This window comes from Stegostoma tigrinum, chromosome 38 (assembly GCF_030684315.1).
Source record: "Stegostoma tigrinum isolate sSteTig4 chromosome 38, sSteTig4.hap1, whole genome shotgun sequence".
NCBI lineage: Eukaryota > Metazoa > Chordata > Chondrichthyes > Orectolobiformes > Stegostomatidae > Stegostoma > Stegostoma tigrinum.
In genome coordinates this window covers 19986629-20011881 of record NC_081391.1, presented here as the reverse complement: position 1 = coordinate 20011881, position 25253 = coordinate 19986629, and the positions used below count along the sequence as shown (strand labels likewise).

Below are 25253 nucleotides of genomic sequence, written 5' to 3'. Positions count from 1 at the left end.
CGAACCTCAAAAGGGCACAGACATATTGGTGGAATCGGCAAGCGAGTGGCAGATGAAGTTCAAAGTGGGAAAAGCATGTAGAGACAATACAAAATAAAAGGTGCATTTCTAAAGAGGGTGCAGGAGTGAGTGAACTGTATGGTGTATTTGCATTACATCATTGAAGGTGGAAGGACCATCTCCAACACATCCCTCACCTTCCTGGACTTTCTGTCTCCATCGCAGGCAACCACCTACAAACCGATGTCCATTTCGAGCCCACCGACTCCCACAGCTACCTGTAATACGCCTCAACCGACCCACCTTCCTGCAAAAACTCCATCCCCTATTCCCAATTCCTTTGCCTCTGCCCCATCTCCTCCAAGGAGAGGCATACCACTCCTGCACATCCCAGATGTCCTCGTTCTTACAGGACCGCCACTTCCCCCTTGCAGTGGGCGAGAATGTCCTCAATCGTGTCTCCCGCATTTCCCACAACTCATCCCTCACACACCACCCTCGCAATAACTTCCCCGAGAGGATCCCCTAGTCCTCACATACCACCCCACTAACCTCTGGATATAACGCATCGTCCTCCGAAACTTCTGCCATCTACAATCTAACTCCACCACCAAAGACCGCATTAGAGTATTGTGTTCAATTCTGGGCACTGTTTGTAAGGGAGGGCATTAAAGCCCTGGACACTGTGCAAAGGAGATTTGCTGGAATGATACCAGGAAAGATTTTAAAAATTGGCCTTATCTCCTTGGAGCAGAGACGATTAAAAGATGACCTGATTGAAATGTTCAAAATTATGAACCATTTTGATACAGCCCTTCCAGCCTGCTCTGACATTCCATATGATGATGGGTAATCCCTTAACTGCGTACCATCTTCACACTCTCTCTCCATACCCTTTGATCCCCATAGCCCTATCAGCTACATCTAACTCTTCAAAACCTTCAGTCTTTTGGCCTCAACTGTTTCCTGTCCCAGAGAATACAACAGACACCCCACTGTCTGGCTGAAGACATTTCTCCTCATCTCAATCCCAAACAGACTACTCTATATCCTTAGACAGTGACCCTTGGTTCTGGGCGCATTGGTCATCAGAAACATCCTTCCTGTCTTTGTCCTGTTTGTTTCTGTTACAAATTTCTAGGAACTACCACCAATCTCCGACCTTTCTCTCCAATATCCCAGCAGAAACTGATTCTCCTTCATTGAGCACCTCCTGCAGTTGGTCACAACAAGCTCAGTTTAAAAAGAAAAGCTTTCCAAATCCAAATCTAGTTTTTTTTTCAAACTAACCATGACCCGACAGAGAGTTCCGGCAGATTGGAGATTCTAAATGACCGACTGCTGATCCAATCACAGAATAACCATCCAGACTTGACAACAATCTGCACCTCTGATCAGCTCTGCCTCATACACCCACACCCTCTCTCTAATTGGTGGGAGGGCAGAGGTGGGGCTAAATTCATGGGAGATTCCTAATTGGCTTTCAGGGAATGTCAGTCATCATTGGTGATGTCATTCCCTCGTTGAGCGTAGAATGTCCCAGGAGTATAAATACTGGAGCTTGTGGTACAAAGACTTGATATGAGAGCTGTCTAGGTGATAGTGAGCAGGGATAGTGACAATGGCCTCCCAAGTGTGTCAGAACTACCACAAGGACTGTGAGGCTGCTGTTAACAAGCAGATCAACCTGGAGCTCTATTCCTCCTATGTTTACCTCTCCATGGTGAAGCTTGATTGCTTCAAGACTTAAGGCTGTGATTATAATTGTGATGAGGCTTTTGGTGTTTTCTGGTTCAATGAACTACCTGCAGAATGTATCTGGAGTCTCCTGCTTCCCTGACTGAATCCAGCTAACACACTTAATACTGAACACTTAAATGTAGGTGTTTCTTAAATTGAAACTCACCCTTGAGGGTCCCCTGCCCTTATTGTTCTTCTGGACAGTGTATGGCTGGTGCTACAGAGGGGTAAGCTGGCTTTGCTGCTAACTTTAACCCTATTTTATTGGCTGAAGAACTTATAAAAATCACTCTGCTTGTTGAAACTTTCTCCAATCAACTTCTACCTTTTAAGTTGCCAAATTAACCTGGCCCCTGGTCTTTTGAGGAGCAAAAGACTACTAGCTACTGAATATGAGGATTAAGTGTTGCTATTTGATTTGATTGAACCTCTGCATGTCCAAGTGTGACTTTCTACTTGGGCATCCATGCCGAATAGACTCAAAACTAGATTTGTTGATGAGGGAGCTGACAGACTTCTGGCTCTGTTAGTCGACAAGCCAACATCCTGCCTCAGTTGGTCATGTCCGGACCAGCTTCCAGTGCTGAGCAATAGGGATGTCTCATGGCTGTGACTGACTTCATAGGGCACTGTCAGGCCAGTGGTTGCAGTTGGCTTTTACTTCCCTCATGGAAAACTAAACCTAATGCCTGCTATTTGGGCCATAATCCATGGGGATGATTTCTCTGCTTTTGTCCTGCCAACATTCCTCCATTCCCTCACCTAACTGTGATGATTCGTGATGGTGACTGGGTTACTTTCTGATGGACGGTCACTTCCCACTTTGAGCAACTTTCCCACTTTGTTTCTTTTTACACAGTTCTCTCACTTTGACCAGGATGATGTTGCCCTGCGTCACTTTGCTGATTTCTTCAAGGAGCAGTCCCATGAGGAATGGGAACATGCTGAGAAACTTCTGGCATTCCAGAATAAACGTGGAGGCCGTGTCCTCCTGCAGGACATCAAGGTTGGATTCTGTCTTGTAGTGTAAATGCAAATTGTGTAGTTTCCTGCTTGTACAATGGCCTTGCTGTTCTAGACTCCCCTGTACATCTTGTGGAGATGAGTGAAGCGTCTTGATAGAAAGTCTCCGCTTGATGTGAGTTGGTTTTGCTAATTCTTGCCTTTCTAAAACAAGAAATCTGAATGCTCAGAATGAAAGGGTTTTAGCACTGACCTGGCCCAAATGTCAGTTTAGACTATGACACATTACTGTAGACTTGCTTGAATACAGCTAATGTTGTCCAACTGTTTCAGCCAGTTTTTAAATCCTGATCTGTCAGCAGTTCTTCATGATGGATCAAATGTCTGATAATGGTCTCCATGACCTTATCTGAATTTTGAATTGATTTTCATGCTTTGTTTGGATTTAGCACAGATTACCATATGTCTCCATTTCCTTGCTCTCATATGAGTCTTGGACCTTCTAACCACACAAATGACTATCTTTCTCCCTCCAGAAGCCAGAGCATGATGAGTGGGGCAGTGGTCTGGATGCAATGCAGACAGCTCTGCAGATGGAGAAGGATGTGAACCAGAGTCTGCTGGATCTGCACAAACTCGCCTCTGGCAACACTGACCGTCATGTGCGTTCCTGATGGGATGAATGTTTCGAGGGAGCTGAAGGTGACATGGGAATCTGCCCTTGCTCTTCTATTAGCATAGGCTTGCTGTTCTCCAGTCCTAGAGCAGCAGCCATCGTGACCATAGATGTCAGGCACTGATAGGTGCCCTGCTGACTTGGTGTGAGGTTCATGTATTTATGAACTTCCACCCAATTCAGTGAAATGACAGTTTGACCCCTGTGGGCAAACCGGGCTTTCTATAACCACTTCTAAAATAGCATAGTTGCCAATAAAGCTATTCCAGTCTATTCATTGTTTCTGGAGAGCAAGCTGCTCGCAAATAAATGCACTTGTACACACCTATAATCACTTCAAAAATGCAATGGTGTGATTCTTGATGTTTGTCTGCTCTAACTTTACATTCTGGCTGTTTGTTCCAGCTGTGTGACTTCCTGGAGAGGCACTACTTGGATGAGCAAGTGAAGATGATCAAGAAGCTGGGAGATCACATCACCAACCTGAAGAGACTGGGAGCCCCTGCCAATGGCACGGGAGAGTACCTGTTTGACAGGCTCACACTCAGCTGAGTGGGATTTTAGAATCCCACCAGTGCTGTAAATGGATTTAGTGTTTTAGAAACTTTATCTACCCTTGTTGACTTGGAAAATAAAATCTCCATAATGAAGAAACACTTTTAGTGAAATTGAATAACTGATTTTTGTTCAGATCCATCATATCTAGGTTGTATGGCAGGTGCTTTTCTCACCTTTTGACACAGTTGAACCCTCTGCTAATCAATTCATTTTTGGATGTTAATCACCTCTCAGGTGGGGCTCAAATCTGACCACCCTGGTCTAGGGATGCTGTCACTACACGACACTTCTCTTAAATGTGCTTTTGCAGTTCCTTACTTTACTGAAGTTTGGCAGCCAGTGCTCAACTTTCTTCCAAATGTGAGCTGAGAGTTTGCAGAATCCTTAAAGACCTAAAGAGGCAGCCGGTGTATCAGGGCAGTTTACTATCTGACAGTTTTGCATATCTACCATTCTTCTGTTTGACTAATCTTTCTTGAGGAGTGAAATCTGCTACCATTACCTGATCTGGCCTACGTGTGACTCGAGCATCTCAACAATGCAGTTGGTGCCCATGTGAAATAGCTTCAGCTGGCACGTGGTTAGAAAACTCTTTTTTTTTTTTCCCCCAAGTTTAATAGTGGGTGGGCTGATGTTTCCTTTTACTTTCTGCCCTCGGCACTGGCAATTAACAGCTAACACAGCTGAGTTTATGACAAACAACTGTGCCCACTGCCAAACTTCAGGAAAGCACTCATTATCCAAACAACAGCCTGCTTGCCGGCTGGCTTGCGAGACACACCAGTGAGAGAGTCTCTGTTGTATAGAGGTAGGTGGCCATTGCACTGGGAGTCCGCCACGTGGACGCTGGCACCCATTTTTTTTTGTCACAAACATGCAATTAAATGAGTAAGGAATCCTGGTGCTTACCCTGGATGTAGCGAACTAACTGAATAGTCATTTTCCATATACTGCAGTGCTCAGAGTCAGTCCTGAGGAGGGCAGGGGTGCAGAAGTGAGACATTATCAAGCAGGACTTAAATCTGGTACTGGACGTAGATTCTCAGGCTGCAATTTGTTCAACAATTTCTTGCACTCTAAATTGAAAGGACTATATTTTGCTGGTGTCAGGAAATACCAAAAGAATTGATTCTCGTCCTGAGTTGATACTGCTTTTCATATTTTTTTTCTCAAATCTAAGAGAAATCCAACAGACAACTTCCTTACAGAAGAAGGAATGGATGATAGAGCTCCTGAGCTTGATCGGATAAAGCTCTACATGAAACTTAACAGCAATGGGAGCGATAGGATTCCGATAGAGGCATCCTGTCTGTTTCCCCCAGTGCTGTGCTCCTGAGATGTTGCTGGGCCTGCTGTGTTCATCCAGCTCCACACTTTGTTATCCTGGATTCTCCAGCATCTGCAGTTCCCATTATCTCTGTTTTCCCAGTGGGACTGGTTGATTTGCAGATTTGCTGCAGGCTATCTCGTGCAGGGTAATATCCTCAACGGCTGTGATCAGTGTCAGTGTCCCTGACCTCTTCTGGACCAGATGAGAGATGCTTCAAACCTTCAGATGTCATTTAATTCGACATCATGTACAGGGAGAAATATTCATTTACAAACTCGTCAAACCCTAAGGTGAATTGGGGAGCTCTGACCTGGAGGACTGATGCTATCAGTTTGAGAACAGTCAAAGCAAATAAAATCAATTCCACCAATGACGAGTATCCATGATATAATTAGGAAAAATGCATGCACGTACAATAGGAAGTTACTGTTGGACATGGGTTGGGAATTGGGAAGGGGGAAGGTGGCTGACAGAATGGCTGCCAACTTTGATTGACAAAATTTGACTCTCACTCCCAGGGATCTCCACTTGGGCTTCAGTTTCACATTGACAGATTGACGTAGATGAAGGACTCGAGAGATATATGTCCAAATTTCCTGACAAAACAAAGTTAAGCGACAAAGTGGATGGTGTGGATGGGACCTGAACGTTTGCAACAAGCTATTGTTGAAATGAATGAGCAAACAGCAGCAGGCAGGCCTCAATGTGAGGAAGAGTGAGGCCATACACTTCGGAACAAGAAAGAGAAATTAGCTAAACTGTGACATTCGGGGAACAGAATTGGTGGTGACCATAAGGTTACGGGATCCATCTGCAGAAATTGCAAGAGCTAGTGGACAGGCACAGAATTGTCTGGAATACAAAGAGATAGACATTCGGGCCATAGACATCAGGTCTGTGCTGACCTATCTACACTCATCTCACTTTCTAGCACTTCACCTATAGCCTTGAGTGTAATGACACTTCAAGTGCCCATCCATGTACGTTTCAAAAGTTGTGATGTTTCCCATCTCTACTACCCTCCCACACAGTGCATTCCAGATTCCCATCACACCATCTGGGTGAAAAATGTTTTTGGCAAATCCCCTCTAAACCTACTGCTCTTCACCTTAAAATGATGCCCCCATGTTATTGATCGGACAGTTCTGCTACCATTTATTAAATGCCAGTGAGTGCATATCCATGATACTGTATTCAGGTCTCGATCTATGAGTCTGTGAGGGAATGCAGCACAGGATGACAACAGGTCGAAAGGGTTAAACAATGAAGGCAATTTGCATTGAAGATGAAATTCAGGTATTTTGACAGCTCCTTCCAAAGCCACATCCACTTCCATCTGCTCAGACAAGGGCAGTAGATACGTGGGAACACCACCCCCTGCAGGTTCCCCTCCAAGCCATCCACCATCCTGGCTTGGAAATATATTACCGTCCCTTCAGTGTCACTGCAGTGTTAAATCAGTCAGATTTCTGGAATTCTCTCCTTAGGGGCAATCTGAGTCTATCTGCACCAGATGGACATTGCAACTGTTCACAAAGGCAACTCACCACCACCTTCTCAAGAGGAAACTAGGGATGGGCAATAAATACACGCCCCGCCAGTGATGCCAACATCCCAAAACAACATTTTTTAAAACCTCAAGTTCCTGTGAGTGTAGAAGAACAAGGAATAATTATTATTAAGATTTGAAGCTGATTAATTGATTTGATCGAGTCAACGAGAGAAAAACAATGTTCTCGGGTGGGATATTTTCGGACAAGAGGAAGTCGGTGTAGACAGCAGCATAACCTAAAGGTTAGAGCTCATCCATTAGGGATGGTGCTCCTCACACACACAATACTGGAAATCTAAACGCTGCTCTGCCAAAACCTTGGGAATACATTGAACATTCAAATCAGAGATTCTTGGCTGTTGTTAAGTAACCCATTTATTTTTTACTCGGCGATGTCCTCGTGGTATGATTGTGGACTGTTAATCTAGAGACCCAGATCATGTTCTGCGGACCCTGGTTCAAATCCCGCCACGGTAAATGGTGGAATTTGATTTCAATAAATATCTGGAGTTTAAGAATCTAACGATGACCATGAGTCCATTGTCAATTGCTGGAAAAATCCATCTGGTCCTCTAATGTCCATTAGGGAAAAAAACCACCATTTGCCAAACTGCCAAATGGCCAACATGAGACTCCAAACCCACAGCAATGTGGTTGACCCTTAACTGCCCTCTGGGCAATTAGGGATGGGCAATAAATGCTGCCTAGTCAGCAATGCCCTCAACCCGTCAACAAATTTTAAAAAGTAGATACGTGAGGGGATAGTTAAAGTGATGTGCAAACAAAGCAAGGGTGAAGTGAGAAAAAAAAACATTTTTACACAGAATGTGGAGAGTATGTGCAATGTGCTGCCTGGAGACGTGGGGAAGGCACGTACAATTGAAGCTTTGAATAGAGCATTGGGTTTTCTTTTGGGATCGTGGTGATGTGCAGGGACATGGCAAGAGATGAGCACAATGGATCTGGTGCAGCACAATTGACCAAATGGCCTCCTGCGGCACTGTAATTTTTTTGAGTATTCACTTGCGGGACAAGGGCAGTCATGGGCTGGGCCAGCATTTATTGTACATTGCTAGATTCCCCTTGAGAACATGGGGTTCAACTGCCTTCATGAGCTGCTGCAGTCCATGTCGACCCCGATGGCCGTACAGAGGGAATTCCAGGATTTCCACCCAGAGACACTGAAGGCACGCCAACATATTTCCATGTCGGGATGGTGAGTGGCTCGGAGGGGAGCTTGAAGTTGGTGGTGTTCTCATGTGTCTGCTGCCCTTGTCTGTCTGGATGGAAATGGTCATCTGCTTGGAAGGTGCAATCTGAGGATCTTTGGTGAATTTGTGATGGGATTCTATGATTCCGCTTTATGGAAGAAGGTAGTTTATATGGAACTGAGAAGCAGACCAGCCAAGATCTAATTAAATACTGAAATAGGTTTGAGGGGCTGAATGGTCTCCTCCTGTTCCCATGGCCCAAACTGTTGAAACCTGCTGGTTTCCCACTGCTCCGATTGGCTCTGCTTTGTACATAGCTCCCACCAGCACGTCTCCCTAATTAATGCCTGTATTCATGGGAGCCTGCTGATTGGAAATCCCTAATAGCCAAGCACTATTGGTGATAACATTTCCTGTTGGAATGCAGATTTCAATTTACATAAATACTAGAGATGGTGGGAGGTGGGGTTAGGCTGTTGTTTAGGTTTGCTTTTTGTAATTAGGTGTGAAGATGGCTTCCCAAGTGTGTCAGAGCTACCACAAGGACTGTGAGGATGCTGTTAACAAGCAGATCAAGCTGGAGCTCTATTCCTCCTATGTTTACCTCTCCATGGTGAGTGCTGTATCTTTTGGGTACTTTTTCCAAGTTATTACTAATTCACTGTATGCTGTGTAAATAGTTCTGGTGTTAGTGACCAGTCAGTTAAGATTTAATTCTAACCTCTGCCTCCCCTGCGAAATTAAATTTTGAGATACAAGTCTGTGTTGTCTCACTTGTGACTGTCATGTTCTTTAAAATGGCTAAATCTGTGGGTTGGACAACAAGAATTATTCTACTCCATAGAAGCAATCTAATTCCTTGCTTTAATGGTAAAACTGAATGTTGAGGTGAGGAACTAGCTGATCAATCTTGTTTTCACTGCCCCCAAAACTGACTAGCTCTTCCTTACCTGAACTGACATTACTAATCCATGTGAAGAGTCAATGTTAGGCTGTTCAGATGGTTCTTCTGCACCCCTTCCCTGACTAGTGAGGGAAGCAAGTCTTTGTGGCATTAAGTAGAGTCAGTGGAATGCTAAGCAAAAAATTACTGCTGTCTCTGGACTGTTAACATCTACTGTTTCTTAACATGATCCCCAAAACAAGGATGGGGTTTGCATGTGGTCAGACATGACTAGATTTCAAACTAGCTGAGACCAATATATTTGATTAGAATTCCAAGTCTCTAACTTGAAGCCAGGTAGAGAATGAGTAACCAAGCCCTTGGCTCTTAGAATGTCTGGGTCTACTTTAATTGAATTCTGTCCAATCCTTCCTCCCACAGTTCTCTTACTTTGACCGGGATGATGTTGCCCTGCATCACTTTGCTCAGTTCTTCAAGGAGCAGTCCCATGAGGAACGGGAACATGCTGCGAGACTGATTGCATTCCAGAATAAACGTGGAGGCCGAGTCCTCCTGCAGGACATCAAGGTTGGACTTTTAACCCCCTTTTAATTTAAAAGGGGAAAGCTTGAGGGTTTACTTTGACAGAAGCCTGGGTGTTTTAGATGTTCTGCACCTGTTCAAGTGCATGGGCTGAAATGTTTTTGTTAGATTTTTTTCATCCAGTGGAGCGATCAGAACCAATTGATTGAGATGTGCACTCCTCTGTATGACATGTACTTGACTTAAATTCATGGTTTTAGGACCCCTGGTGGGTTTTTAACCAAGGTTTCCATCCACATGGTTAGGGTGGTGTTTAAGAATTTAATTGAATTCTAAAATGCTCAAATAGCAAAAGAATTTGACCCTTCATTGGGCTGTAGTGCCGAGTGATTTTTTTTTTTTTTTTTTCACTATCATCCTGGTGGTCTTAAACGATTGACCATTGGAAACATCTGGGCTGGTGTCACTTCGGGGAATGCAACATGTTGTGTGGCATTCCCTTATTTGCAGCTGGGACTGACTAGGAAGGACAATAGTCTAGTAATTCACACTGACACCAGCAATTCCCCATCTGGATGGGGGAGAGTGACTGACTTCAAACGCCACATCAGGGTCTCGAGCTCCCAGCACTAACATCACATGTGCCTTGTATGCTTTGATTCCGAATGTGTGTTTTATGTTAAGATGTGGCAGGTTATGCCCCTCTCTGCCACCGTCACCTTTTGAATAGAACAATCTGCAACACCTCGAACAAGCGTTTTTAGCCATAAAAGGCACAGCCTTCAGTTCTACTACAAACGCCCATAAGCAGCTTCTGACTAACAAAACCCTTCTTCCAGAAGCCAGAGCAGGATGAGTGGGGCAATGGTCTGGAGGCAATGCAGAGAGCTCTGCAGATGGAGAAGGATGTGAACCAGAGTCTGCTGGATCTGCACAAACTCGCCTCTGGCCACACGGACCCTCATGTGAATTCTTAGTGAACTTTCATTCATATTGAAGGTGATGGTAGAATCCGTCCAGGACTCTGTATTGGTCTGGGTTGATGTGGAATTGTTTTGTATCAAATACTGTTGTCTGTTATCAATGAGATCCTGGTAACTTGTAGGTTTATTCAGTGTCATGTTAATCATGGGATTTGTTTGTTAAATAGCATTAGCGTAGCACTTGCATACAAGTCACACTTTTGCTCTGCCTTCTGGAATACTTGTAGCTGAGAAGGCACTTTTAGCTGTACTCATCCATAACATGCCCAAATTCAGAACAATCCAACCATGTCAGTCTGAACTGATGACTTGCTCCTTGTTTCTCTCCAGCTGTGTGACTTCCTGGAGAGGCACTACTTGGATGAGCAAGTGAAGATGATCAAGAAGCTGGGAGATCACATCACCAACCTGAAGAGACTGGGAGCCCCTGCCAATGGCATGGGAGAGTACCTGTTTGACAGGCTCACACTCAGCTGAATGACAGTTTGGAATCATTTCAGCACTCAATGCAAACCAGTTCTGTTTTATTTTCTTCACTTGGAGAAATAAATATCTGTTAAGCAGACTTGTTGCTCTACTGCTCATTCCCTGAAAATAGGTCCAGATCAGATTGCTTGCTGTATAAATTGACTGTGATCCAGTTACTGACCTCCAATCACAAGCAGACCAGGGTTTCCAGGGGCAGCCAATTCTGCAAAAATTTATTTTTAACAGATTAGCATTTTCCTGGGTGGAAACACCACTCAGCTATAGAATGGAATTCCCTCTGCTCCAGTCAAAAACAGGAAAACTGCTTTGACAGTGTTCCTATCTCACTCCCCAGGACAGGGTCACATGTTTATGGAGTAGAGTCTCCAATCACTAGGGAAGTAACTTCTCGTAGTCACTTACTTTGAAAGTAAAGCACTCTTGTTTCCCTATCAAATTGTCCCATAATAGACACAGCGCACACAGTCCAAGTAATCTCTTCAAGCTGTCGAGTAGTCCTGTGGCTTTTTTAATGTTATGCCTTCTCAGAGGCTGGGTACATTTCTGGGAAGGCAGACAAATGAAGTGTTGCTCACAATGTGAATTTGAACACCAGATGTTTGGCCTCAACCATCCAGGGCATTAGTGACACAACAGCTAGAGAATGGGGTTCATCGCCTTTATTTAAAGAAGGCAGATGCTACAAAAGATGGTCAGAAAAGGTCCACTAGACCAATATAGAGTTGGCTGCTGTTTGACCAGGTGAGGCTAGCTTGTAACTACCAATTATAGGGAGTGGAAAAGGGACTTGATTTAAGGCTCTTGTGAGGCAGTGGGGTGGATGTTCTCTCTCTTGTGGGTAAAACTAGGGCAAGATGTCACCTATGTAAGATGAAACTTGCTTTTAAGCAAATTGAAGTATTGGGAGTCTCCCAAATGATTTTCAGTACTTTTGAGGTAAATTCTTGAGCAGAGGTAAAAGGTTGACAGGAATAGGTGGAAAGTGGGGTTGAGATTATTGTCATATTTCCAGTTCCTGTTATTTTAAAACAATCATTTTTCAGTTCTTCCAGAGGATTGAAAGTGTTTCTTGCTGTTCTCCCTGTGCCTGGTGGTCTGATATGCTCTTGCTCAGGAGTTAAATACAGCCCCTGGATGTAAACTCAACAGTTATTTCCTACCTCCGTATTCTGACTCTTCCCTGTCATTATCCTTGTTTTGAGGCTTAAATTGTCACTGAGCCGAGAGCAGGAGTACATCTGTTCCAACACCAACTCTACTATAGCCATTGTTGTCTCTGAACTTGCAATTCCCTCAATTTCAGCTCATGTTTCTCACCTTGGGGTCTCTACTTCTGCTCTGGCAAGCCATCTCTTCGTTAGTTACAAATAGTATTGTGGCTGTAAGTACAACAGACATGATCTTGTTTCAGTGCTCAAACAGCTGACTGGTTACCTTCCAACTTCTACTGCTCACAAGATCATGGAAATGAGGTTTTGTCTTCACCTATTTATGTGACCGAGCATTGGCCACGTTAAGATGACTCTCATGGGAGTCCTGCACCCTCACTGTCCAAGGGCCATATCAAGTGTTGGATAAATAAAAGCAGAAAGGCACAAATGACTTCCCAAGGCTCTTCAACTTTCAAACATTAAATCTTGTCTCACAAATACCTCTCAAAATAAACTCAATATTCTATCAATCCAACGATGTGCAGGCTTGGTGAATTGTCTATGCTAAGTTGCCCACAGTGTTCAGGGACGTGCCAATTAGTTGTGTTAGCCGTGGGGAAAATGCAGGGTTATAAGGAAAGAGTAGAGGGATGAGTCTGGGTGGGATGCTCTTCAGATGGTCAGTGTGAACTTGTTGGGCTGAATGGCTTGTTTTCACACTGTAGGGGTTCTATGATTCTATAATTTGCAGAAGCAACAGCACATTAGACTGGGTATGGTTTGTCATTAACAAGAAAGAAGTCCACTCAAAACTTGATGGTAATGGGAACAGTAGAATTCTGGTTGAGGCATCTTGTCGATGAACATCACCAACTTGTTTGATTTACAGATTGACCGCAATCTAGTGCAGGTCAATATCCATCAATTGGTGTGATCAATGTCATTATCACTGACATCTTCCGGACCTGATGAGTGATGTATCAACTCGTTAAGAGATGGGTGAACACAGATAGAATTGTGCTCAATGTTGTCTCCAGGGATGAATTTCCCAAAATATATGAGGAAATCTGATTTTGAGAATCCTATCAGTTTCAACTTAAAGAAAGTCACAGCAACTAAATTCCATTACAGACAAGAGTCCATAAAATAATTGTAAGAAAGTGAAGCATGTGGAGGAAACCTTCAGAAATGGTTTGGAATTGGTAAGGGTGGGGGAGATAGAGGAGAGCTAATGGCTATCTACCTTGAATAGCAAAGCTATGGCCATCTTTCCCCAGGAACCTGTACATGGGCCTGGGGGTCATGTTTAGCAATGACCTTGGTGAAGGAAGTGAGATGTGCATTTTGGTTTCCTTCACTTCCCACGCAAAGAATACCTTAAATCTGGATATTGTTCTCTCAAAGCATTAATTGAATATTGACTCAATTGAATACTTTAGACTGAGATTGGTGATCATTTGTTAAGCAAAGGGTGTAAAGTTGATATAGAAGGAAGATAAGATATTCAGAGTTTAACTGTAAGCCAACCAAGATCCAATTGAATGGTGAAATGGTTTTGTATAGTCTCTGCCTATTTACGTGGTCTAAATTATCTGAATCTATTTGTATTGCTCTGCTCTGCTTGGCTCTGGCTGTTACACACCATTCCCTGTCTTACATGAGTGCCTGGATTGATGGGAGACTCCTGATTGGCTACTAAGGATTGTCGATCATCATTGGTGACATCATTCCTTGGGTGAGTGCAGGATGTTCCCAGAATTATAAATTCAAGAGCTTGTGGGAAAGTGGCTTAGATCTAGAGTTGTCTAGGTGATAGTGAGCAGGGAGAGTGACAATGGCCTCCCAAGTGTGTCAGAACTACCACAAGGACTGTGAGGATGCTGTTAACAAGCAGATCAACCTGGAGCTCTGTTCTTCCTATGTTTACCTCTCCATGGTGAGTTTCATTAGTTTTAAGCTTTAATTTAAAAGGAAGATTACTCCTTCCTTTCTTTTTATTTTATGAAGGTACTGTCTTTATGCCAATGATCTAGTTGAGGATGCATTTTTGTGGCCCTCCTGAGACTAAATAGTGAAAATGTTTGATAATATTCAGACCCCAACCCACTCTGTAATTGTAAGTTCTCAAATGTTAATATCTAAAGCTTGGTTTTCTAATATCCTTTTTGCCTTTAAAACAGTCATCTTATTAACTTTAGATTTTCCATTTAAATGTTAAATGTTGGCCAGGTTTATATGTTTAGTGACAAACTTGTTGGCATATGAGCCTTCACTTCACCACTACTTTTTATTTCTATGGCAATAAAAATAACTTGTGTGTTGAAACCTTTTTGCTAGTATCCCTTGTATGATGTAATCATTCCAAGTTAGCTATTTAGGAGACTTTTTTCACCCACCCTCTTCTCTTTTGCTTGACCTGAGAAGGAAAAGAAAATTAACTGGAGTTTGCAAAGAAATAGATGCTGGATGGATTGGTTAATACAAACATCTTGGAGTTTTCTATTCTACCACTTACTCCTGAGCTGTTATAGGAAGGGGCTTTTATTGTGCTTGAGAGAACCTTCATTAGACAAATGATTCTTCAGTCAACAACCTTAAGACTGAATAGTTAAACAGCATAGTGAGCTGCCAGTTTTGAATTTTCTCTGCATCTGTTCTGATTTCCTCCTTTTTTTTTAATTTTTTTTTACACTTCAGAAGTAAAGCCTCTTCCTCTTCAATTTCCCAACTCATGGCTTATTATCATGGAGACTGCAGCCTCTGTCTGACATGACATTTTTTTTTGCTTTCATTTGTAAATTCACAAAACTGTCATATAAAATATCTTCAGGTTCTACAAGACTTGAAAATTGAATCAATTTAAGTAAACTGGAATAACGCCTCTGGCTACTGAAAGGGGATTAGTCCCATTGTTGTCCCTTCTCTTAATATGTCTAGGATATTAGTCTTTCACTCTTCAATTCCATTTGAAAGGATGGAACTATGTAAACCCTGTATCCTGACATTAAATGTCTCAGGAAATTCTGTGGACAGAAGCAGGAAACTGCAAAAGTTTCTGAAATTGTCTCTTGCAGCTCAAAGAGGCTACTCAGCTCATGATATTTCACTTACTTCAGGGAGCATTACCCAACTCCATTTTTTTTCTTTCTTATCCCTACCCAACCCTTGCACAGAGCTTCATGATTTTTGATCACCATCTGATGCCCTCCTGAATGTACCTCAAACTTGCAGGAAGTGCATTCCATACCCTAGCTACTGCAGAAAAGGATTTCTCAATTGTCCCATGTTCCTTTGGGCATTTTATTTTAAATCTATACCAACCTGAGTTTCTCCCTATCCAGCCTGCTTACTTTTTGTCTTAAACCTCTGTCTGATCTCTCCAAGAAGAACCATCCCAATTTCTTCCCACCTCTAAGTGGGCAACTCTACATTAAAATAGAACTTCCATGGGCTATTGAATTGGCTTCAGGCTATTGCTGTGAATTATTAGAACAGATCCTGATGTCTTGTCCTGTGGTGTGCTCATACAAATCTCAGGAGCTGGCCTCTAGTAAGCATTTTCTCCAATAACTGAGGCATTAAAATACATGAACCTGGTCAACTTGAAAGAAATCCAATTTTCATGTTGTAATTGTTGGATGTGATCAGTTTTAGCACACTCTTCAGTTAGAAGTGATGGCAGGCCTGGCCTGTTGATCACAGATCAACCATCAATACTGAATGTGAGAGATTTCCTCCTAACCATTTGTCTGCTTTTATCTAAGCCAGCATTTGTCTGACTGTTTCATACAGCACAGAAACAGACATTTCAGCACAAATTGTTCACACCAGCCTGGTTTCTCAATCTGAACTGGTCCCATGTACCTCTAAACCTTTCATATCTGTGTACTTGTCTTAAAGTTGTGGAGGGTGATACAACAGCTTTATCTGGCAGTTCATTCCATATAGTCAATAGGTGCTGGAGTCGGCCATTCAGCCCTTCGAGCCAGCACCACCATTCATTGTGATCATGGCTGATACCCACTAACCTCTAGAAGTGGTTGTGTGCCCCCTGTCTCCAGCCCCCAGGCCCCACTTTAAATCTTTTCTCCTCACCCGCTCCTTAAACCTATGCCCTCTAGTTTTGGACTCCCTGAGATGGGAAGGGAAGACCTCCAACTGTTGGTACCTATCCCCCTCATAATTTTACCAGCTCAAAGCCAACCATCTGGCCCCAGCACTTTTTTGAGGTGGGGGTGCACCTTATTAAAACAAAAATGCTCCCATTCAGGTAACTTCCTTTGTAAATCTATTAAACAATCAAAATGAACTCTCCAACATTGGGACTGTTCCATCTTCTAGTTGAATCATGTACCTCATCAGAATTGCCAACATTACAAGGAACCAATAATAGCAATTTCTTGGCTAAAATGTGAGCTGCTTAATTGGAAGCACAGTACTTGATGGCAGGTAACTTAGCCATTGGCATTATCATCCAATGATGTCTGGTCTCACTCTTTCCACTCCCTCTGTATGCAGTTCTCTTACTTTGACCGGGATGATGTTGCCCTGCGTCACTTTGCTGAGTTCTTCAAGGAGCAGTCCCACGAGGAATGGGAACATGCTGAGAAAATGATGGCATTCCAGAATAAACGTGGAGGCAGGGTCCTCCTGCAGGACATTAAGGTTAGACTGACAACTGCTTCTGAAAGACTTTCACTTTCTAAAGGCTAGCTTGTTTTGGCTTAATGGGACATTCTCTTTCTACATGAGGATAATGACAGCTACGTGGAATTAGTGGCTTAGAATTTCTAATTAACCTTCAGATGTTGCTCAGCCCTGGTTCAGAAGCAGGGATACTACCAGTAGAAACCCTGATTTCTGACTGAAAAGTACAATGAAATTAGTAGCAATCATTGTGTAATTGGATAAACTGGAATGCAGTTGTCCTAAAAAATTGGTGGCAATGGCAAACATTTTTGTTTTTTTCTTCCCCTTTCTACCGCCACCACCGCACCCCCCCCCCCCCCCCCCCAAAAGCTTAACTTAATCCAGTGGCTGTCTTTAATGTTCACAGGAGATGTATTTCTGGCTCAGTTACTGGGATTTTACTACATTAGTGCTCTATTTGTATTTGGAACACCTTTTTTTTTCCTTTGAGTTTCCTGCCTTAAGGCAGATGATATTTTTGGATCAGAACTTGCCACTAGCACGTTGTAATGCCCAACAGACTTACTGGGGGTCTTCAAGAAGGATTGACTTTTATCCTACTAACAATGTCCAACATAGCACATCCTTGTTAACTTGCTTGATGTGATCACTTGCTGATGGGATGTACTTTTTATATTTTCAATTTCCTCCTGGCACCCAAGAAGTCAAAGCAGGATGAGTGGGGCAATGGTCTGGAGGCAATGCAGAGAGCTCTGCAGATGGAGAAGGATGTGAACCAGAGTCTGCTGGATCTGCACAAACTCGCCTCTGGCCACACGAACCCTCATGTGAGTTTTTTTAATCTTTCACTTTGAGAATCTTTCTTGACTGTGACGAAAAGAACTAGACAACGCTGAATCTTTGCAGTAGGACCATTTTAATCTAAACCTGAATACAAATTGACAGCATTCCTAAGATATTAAATGTTAGTCTGAATGAATTTGCCTCCATTTGAACATTGGAGGCAATCTGAAATTTCTACACTGCTTCAGCAACATTAGTGCCAGTGAACAGCTCCTCTGCTTTAGGACAATTGAAAGCTTTTAATGAAGATGAAGTCTGTTAGGAATATCCAAACTTACCAGGGATTCAAAGCAGTCAAGAGGCACTAGAAGATTCAGATTTGAAGAGTGAGTTCTAATTTTCCAATACTAAAACTGATGCATGACCCTATTGAGCCACTGTATTTATTGGGAACTCTGTTTGTTTAGGTTGACCTTTTTTTTTCTTTGTCCAGCTGTGTGACTTCGTGGAGAGGCACTACTTGGATGAGCAAGTGAAGATGATCAAGAAGCTGGGAGATCACATCACCAACCTGAAGAGACTGGGAGCCCCTGCCAATGGCATGGGAGAGTACCTGTTTGACAGGCTCACACTCGGCTGAGTGGCAATTTTGGTCACCATTGTGAATGACTTGTTGCTAATTTTCCAGGTTTTTCCATCTGCTGTTGTAGAAATAAATTGGTCATTGACAACTGTTACTTGTTTAATTCTGAAGTGATTATTGTGGGGGGGGGGGGGGCGCGGGTCGTGAGCAGGGTGAAAAGAACTCAACAGGATTGGGTAGCATTTGTGAAGAGAAAGCAGAGTTGACACTTGGGATCCAGTAACCAATCAAGTTATCTAACAAACCACTATCCATCACTGCAGTGTCTTAAATGTTAGCTGACAATGGCCACAGCTGTTAGACCACTAAATCAACAGGAGCAAAGAGATAATAAAATGTGAGGCTGGATGAACACAGCAGGCCCAGCAGCATCTCGGGAGCACAAAAGCTGACGTTTCGGGCCTAGACCCTTCATCAGAGAGTGGGAACTAATAGTCAACTTAATTGTTTGAATTTACTCCATTTGATTGGATCAGCCATGATTTGATTTTGAACCTTAATCTGCATTCCTGCCTTCAAGAACTTTGCTTAATAAATCTACCCACTTCAGCCTTAGTATTCAAGACGTCTGCTTCCAGTTCTTTAACCCTCAGGATTTTCCACGAGCTAGTTCAACTAATATCTTTATCTTCTAGTGGAAGCGAGAGATATATACTCAATCAATTCTGCCCAGTCCTTCTCAATCTTGTATACTTAAGTTGCCTCTCATTATCTACCTGGCAATTACAGCTGCAGTCTGTCCTAAGATAGCCTGCCCCCTTTATCAGGTGGTAGATGAGAGGCTTCTGCCATTGCACAAACATCTTGTCATCCACAAATGTGACTAGTACTGGACCCTAGCTGAAACCCAATTTCCTGTGCTCAATGGTAATATCCAAATAGCTCAAGATCACGACCAGTCCCTGTACCTGATTGCTCATATCCTTATTCATGTAGAACACACGCCCTCTGTATCTCCAAACACTGCCTCAGTGCTTAGATACAATTTTCTGTTCATGCCAAAGTAGGCAACCTCCTTTTCTTGCATTTTTTTTGCTTCATTTACATCAGTTTTACCAACTTTAACCTTTGCATAGAAGAGAGGCCTTGCAGTCTGATTAAAACAAACCAGGGCAGAGGACGAATGTCAAGCAGAGACCAAAGGGTTCAGCACGTAGCTCTTTGAAAGATGTCACATGTAAATAGGGTGATTGGTAAAAGAGTTCAAGGGTCACAGAAGGTAGGACAATAGGGGTTGAGAACCAACAGTCATGACTGAATGGTGGTGCAGGCTCAATGGGTCAAAAGACCTAATTCTGCTCCTATGTCTTACGTTTGTGATTTTATAAAGTCAATCCACAAATCTATCTACCCACATCCATATTCTGATCAGTCATTTAGTGATACTTCGGTCAAAATCTTTCTAAACTTTTTGATATTCAAAATCTCTGGCTACTAGTTCTCTCTAGCACTTCCTGGTTTATTCCTTCCATCTTGTTCTTGAGGGGTGTAATGATCCTAATTCTTCAACAGGAGGAACATTAGATTCTGTGTTTTAACTTGGGCACAGTCTAACCTGATTTTTCTCCTCTTCTCTACTTACTTTGACCGGGATGATGTTGCCCTGCGTCAATTTGCTGAGTTCTTCATGGAGCAGTCCCATGAGGAATGGGAACACGCTGAGAAACTGATGGCATTCCAGAATAAACGTGGAGGCCGAGTCCTCCTGCAGGATATCCAGATTAGATTCAGGGTGCCTGATAAAATGTGTGGCAAATCCTCCTCGATGAGAATTGATGGTAGTATTCCTCAATTGAAGGAACTGGAAGCAGCCATCAATCAGATATGAATCTGGGTACAAAAGGTAATTGGGGTAAAATGTTGTCATCTACTTTTGAGCTATCCTACTTAACCTAGGTTTCTTCCTCAGCCAACATGGCAGGTGAGATGGCCTAGGTCTCAGGAGTACATGCAACTGCAGATTAAGAGATTACTGGTCCAGAAACTCTTTAGACAAAAAGGTGCCAGATCAAAATGTAAGGCACTTTTTATGGAAAGTAATATTGGCCATTGTTTAGAATTTTCAAGTTCCTCTTGGAATATTTAAGTCCCAATATGAGGGGAGACAGGATTATCCAATTTACTGATGTGGTTTAATAGTGGGAAATGGGGCTTTTAAATATTTTTAATGCAGCTGTGTAATTACATCTAGAAACCTGCAGCATCTCAAAGCCCTGTAAAGCTTCCTCAAGCTAAGATATTGGGAAGGCATAACTGTCATGTCTCTGTCTTTCAGAAAGTGAAGGTAATATTTTGGGAATGTGGGTTCAAATCCTATGTCAGCTATCTGTTTTGAAAATTTAAATTGAGATATCAAAGTGGACGCAACAGTGACCATGCAACTGTTTAACATTAAAGTGAAGTGTGGTTATCTAATACATCTTACAGCTGAATAAATCTAGCATCTTGCCTGGTCTGCACAGAGGTTGCTCTTCTGCCTCAGTGCCAAGGCTCTGTGTTCAATCCACCCATGGATGACTGCCTGTGGAGTTTGCTCATTCTCCTGTTATCTGTGTGCTTTGCTCCCACAATGCAAAGATGTGCAGTTTGGGGCAACTAGCCACAGGAAAAATACAGGGTTACAGGGATGGGGTGGCTCTGTGAAGGGTGATCATTAACAGGTCAGTGATGACTTGATGGGCCAATGGCCTACTTCCACACTGTATGGATTCATCATTCTATGACACATGATTCCAGACTTACTGCAACATAATTTAACTCTCAACTGACCTCCAGAATGGCTGAGGAAAAACTCTGGTCAGGGGCAATTGGGAATGAGTAACAAGTACTGACAGTGGCACCCATGAAAGAATGGACGCAGGAGAAAAGGGAGTTGACCTCCTGTTCCTGCGTTCTCCAGTGTCAATTGTGTGCAACAGTTGTCAGCATCCCTTAATGTGACCTTTGGTCTGCTCTGCGGTAGTGCTGATGAGCAACTAGTAGTTGGAACTGCCTTATGCTGCTTTCAGAAGCTAGAGCAGGATGAGTGGGGCAGTGGTCTGGAGGCAATGCAGAGAGCTCTGCAGATGGAGAAGGATGTGAACCAGAGTCTGCTGGATCTACACAAACTCACCTCTTACCACATCAACCCTCATGTGAGCTCTTCCCTGCTTCACTAATATTTGTCCCTTGTATAAATTTAAGTAAGATGGAAGGCATTGAATGGATTATTGGCTTACTGGTATCAATTCTCAGTTGTACAACTGAAAACTATATAAACATGTAATGACTGGTCTCAAACAAATGAGAAACAGTGGGTATAAAATGGTCTATTAGGCTACTATGGACAACAGCATATTGCCAATTCTAAACATATCAAGTTCACAAGTGACAGCTGGTTAATTGGGACATGGCCGTTCAGGTCAAGAGAAACATGAGAGTTTTGTGATTTTGGAACTCACCAGGAGATGGTGCCATTTCATTCTCAGAGGGGTGGATAGGCTCTTAGGCAAAGGGATTGAGTTATTGGGATAAATAGGAATGTAAAATCTTAAAGAGAATCATCTTTAAACTAGGAAGTGGGGGTGGGATGGGAGAATAAAGCGTAGAGAAGTCAACAGGGAAACAAAACAGCAGGTTAACGCCTGTGGGGATGAATCCAACAGTAAGGAAAAGTGTGACAAAATGGAACAGGAGAACGTGGGAGAGGTTACTTAAGGTTTCCAGAACACACAATAGGACAATTGGGAAAGGGTAAAGAATAAAACTTCAACCACACTAGATAAACAAATGGCAATGAGAAGAGGGGCAGTCAATATCGGTTTGGTTTCAGAATGCATGCAATATACAAAATAAGGTACATGTGTTTGTGGTGCAGATCACAGTTCGCAGGTATGATGTGATGGAGACATGGCTGCAAAGGGATCAGGACTGGGAGCTGTATATCCTATCAACGTGGGCAGAGGGAGTAGGGTTGCCTTATTCGTAAAAAGTAAAATTGCTTCAATAGCAAGAAACAGCGTAGGGTCAGATGTAGAATCCTTGGGTAGTTGAGAAATTGCAAAGGTTAAAAAAACCATAATAGGAGTTATACGCAGGCCTCAACAGTAGTGTCTGGATTTGGAGCACGCGATAGACCAGGAGATGAAGGTGTGTTAGAAAAGTGAGGCAAGTGAACACAGGGGATGCCAATGTCCAGGTGGAGTGGGGAGAATCACAGGGCAAAATGGAGGCAGATGGGATACGTTGTGGGAAAATGAGATCATGCACTCCTCTAGGAAGATTAGAGGCATGCTGTTTTCTAAATGGGGAGAAAATGCAGAAACCGGGAGTGCAAAAGGACTTGAGAGTTGAAGTCCAGAATTCTCTAAAGGTAGACTTACAGCTTGAATCAGTTGGGAAAGCAAATAAAATCTTGGCATTTATTTCAAGAGAACGAGGATATAAAAGCAGGTATGTACTTCTGTGGTTTTCTAAAGCTGTGGTCAGACTGGATTTGGAACGTTGTGAGCAATTTTGGGCCCGATACCTCAAGTAGGATGGACTGGCCCTGGATCTGGTCCAGGGGACCTTCATGAGAATGATCCCAGAAATGTGACGGAATGTTTGAGGACGCTGGGTGTATACTCAATGGAGTTTAGAAGGATGAAAGGGATCCAACTGAAACAGTCCAAATACTGAGCAGCCTGGGCACAGTGGGCATGGGGAAGATGCTTCCATTGGCAGGAGAGGCTAGAAGATGAGGACACAGATTTAGAGATAGAACAGAAAAGGACAAACTTGTTCAACCAGAATGGGAATCGATGGAAATCATTGCCATAGAAGGCTGTGGAGGTTAGGTCATTCTCCATCTTTAAGACAGAAAGATTCTTGATTGTCAAAAGGGAATGGAGAAAGCACAAGAATGGGGTTGAGAAACATATAAGCCATCATTGAATGGTAGAACAGATTCTGGGCTAAATGGCCTAACTTCTGCAAATATGTCTTATGGTCTATCTGGGAACTTATTAAATGGCCTAAGGGATCCAAAATATACCTTCATTTGGAGACATACAGACTTATTTTTGTGGTGAACTGATAAAGCTGCCAATAATTTTGTCTACTTAACCAGTATGTTCCTTAGCTCAATGTACAAGCCTCTCCGGCAACTGCAAGATGAAATTTGGGTCACCTCAGTATTTGAAAGCAGGAATTTTATTTAAAAGACGGTTCAACCTCAGCTGCTACACTTCTGTATGTAGTCCAAAGACACTGGGCATTGAAACCCAAACCCTCTAATGCTCATTAAGTTAAATACTTTTTCCTTTCTCCAGCTGTGTGACTTCCTGGAGAGGCACTACTTGGATGAGCAAGTGAAGATGATCAAGAAGCTGGGAGATCACATCACCAACCTGAAGAGACTGGGAGCCCCTGACAATGGCATGGGAGAGTACCTGTTTGACAGGCTCACCCTAAGCCCAGTGGGTTTTGTCCATTTCATGCCTGAAATGGACAACTTGTATGAATGAATTGTTGCTAATTCTCAGCTTCTTCATCTGCTGGAAATAAATATGCTTTCACAAACGGCGTTTGTCTAATTTATGAAAATAAACAGTATTTCGAAAAACCCGAGAGGTCTGGCAGGACTTGTGTGAAGTGAAAGCAGTAGAGTAGGCTCTTTAGGTCCAGTGACTGTTCCTCAAAGCAGGAATCCACTTGTAATCACTGTCTATCGCTGCAACAGTGACTTAAATATCGACTGGCAATGGTCACAGCAGCCAGACCTCAAAAGGGATTTTTATTCCCTCTTTCAAACTAATAGTAGGGTAGGTCATTCAGTCTTTCAAGTTTACTCCTTATGATTGGATCAGCCTTAATTTAACCTTTCAATTTAAATCTGCATTCTTCTCTTCCCAAGAACTTTCTGTTTAACACGAATCTATGCACCTCTCCCTTGATTTTCAAGAACTCTGCTTCCCATTCTTAACCCTGAAAATTTTTCTGCCACCTGGTTTAACTAACACCTGTTCTCTAGCTCCAACCAGAGAAGTTACATTCTCTCAACATCAGTTCTGCACAGTCCTTTTCGGGGTTTCCTAATTATGTTGCACCTCCTTTGTATCCAGCAGATACAGCCGCACTCTATCATAAGATAATCTGCCCCTTGATCAGTTATTAGATTAGAAATGATTCTGACATTTCACAAGCATTTACTATCCTCAAATGTGACTAGTAGTCAAGGGATGGTCTTTTCCATGCCCTGCGTAAGTGAAAATCAATCTCCAACTTGGCACTTTCTGTGATAAATGATAATATCCCATTAGCTCTCACAACCAATCCCTCTGTCTGCATTCTAATACCCTCACTCATGCAGAACGCACACATTCCTCTGCATCACCAATCATTGCCTCATCTGTTAGATGCAATTTTCCTGTCCTGTCAAAACGAACAAACTCCTTTTCCTGCATTATGCTTCACTTACAATAGCGCTGCCAGATCTAAGCAGTTGCATGGCAGGCTAGTATGTGAAGTTAGATTATGTGGCGAGCTAGCCAATTGGCTACAAAGTTGGCTTGACACTAGGACACAGGATGGTGGCGGAGGGTTGATATTTTCACAGCTGATGTCAATGATCAGTGGTGTTCTCTAGGGATGGGGGCTGGGTCCACTGTTCATCACTCACATAAACAATTTGGATGATAATCTAGTAAGTATGGTTGGTAAGGTGCAGCTGACACCAAAATTGGTGAGGTGGCCAGTGAAGAAGGTTACTTAAGAACAATGGGATCTGAATGAACTGGGCCAAAGGGCTGAGGAGTGGGAGATGGAGTTTAACTTTGATAGAACAAACCAGGGTGAGGCTTGCACAGTTAAAGGTACAGCACATGGGTTCAGGCACATAGTTTGTTGAAGTCGGTGTCATCTGTAAATCAGGTGCTGAAGAAGGTATTTGGCATGCTTGCCTTCATTGGTCAGAGCATTGGGAATAGGAATTGGGATGTCATGTTGCAGCTGGACAGGACATTGGCACGGCCCCATTTGGAGTACTGTGTACAGTCCTGGGAACCCTGCTATAGGAAGGAAGTTATTAAATTGCAGAGGGTGCCGGAAAGATTTACAAAGGTGTTACCGGGACCAGGG

The 25253-nt window shown here is 42.9% G+C and overlaps 3 protein-coding genes across 3 annotated transcripts; all 3 read left to right on the top strand.

Moving 5' to 3' along the window:
* Positions 1-1617: 1617 nt before the first annotated feature.
* LOC125447025 (ferritin heavy chain A-like) lies at positions 1618-10916 on the top strand. Its single transcript, XM_059640755.1, has 6 exons — positions 1618-1723; positions 2600-2746; positions 3240-3365; positions 9355-9501; positions 10296-10421; positions 10770-10916. The coding sequence occupies exons 1-6, from the start codon at positions 1622-1624 to the stop codon at positions 10914-10916; spliced, it is 795 nt and encodes a 264-aa protein (XP_059496738.1). The 5' UTR covers positions 1618-1621.
* Positions 10917-13913: 2997 nt separating this feature from the next.
* Positions 13914-18152, top strand: LOC125447085 (ferritin, heavy subunit-like). Its single transcript, XM_048521183.2, has 4 exons — positions 13914-14015; positions 16598-16744; positions 17431-17556; positions 18006-18152. Exons 1-4 carry the CDS (start codon positions 13914-13916, stop codon positions 18150-18152), a joined length of 522 nt encoding a protein of 173 aa, XP_048377140.2.
* A 287-nt stretch (positions 18153-18439) lies between these two features.
* On the top strand, positions 18440-23641 carry LOC125447024 (ferritin heavy chain-like). The gene is made up of 4 exons (XM_059640703.1): positions 18440-18492; positions 19668-19887; positions 21176-21289; positions 23447-23641. Exons 1-4 carry the CDS (start codon positions 18440-18442, stop codon positions 23639-23641), a joined length of 582 nt encoding a protein of 193 aa, XP_059496686.1.
* Positions 23642-25253: the final 1612 nt, after the last annotated feature.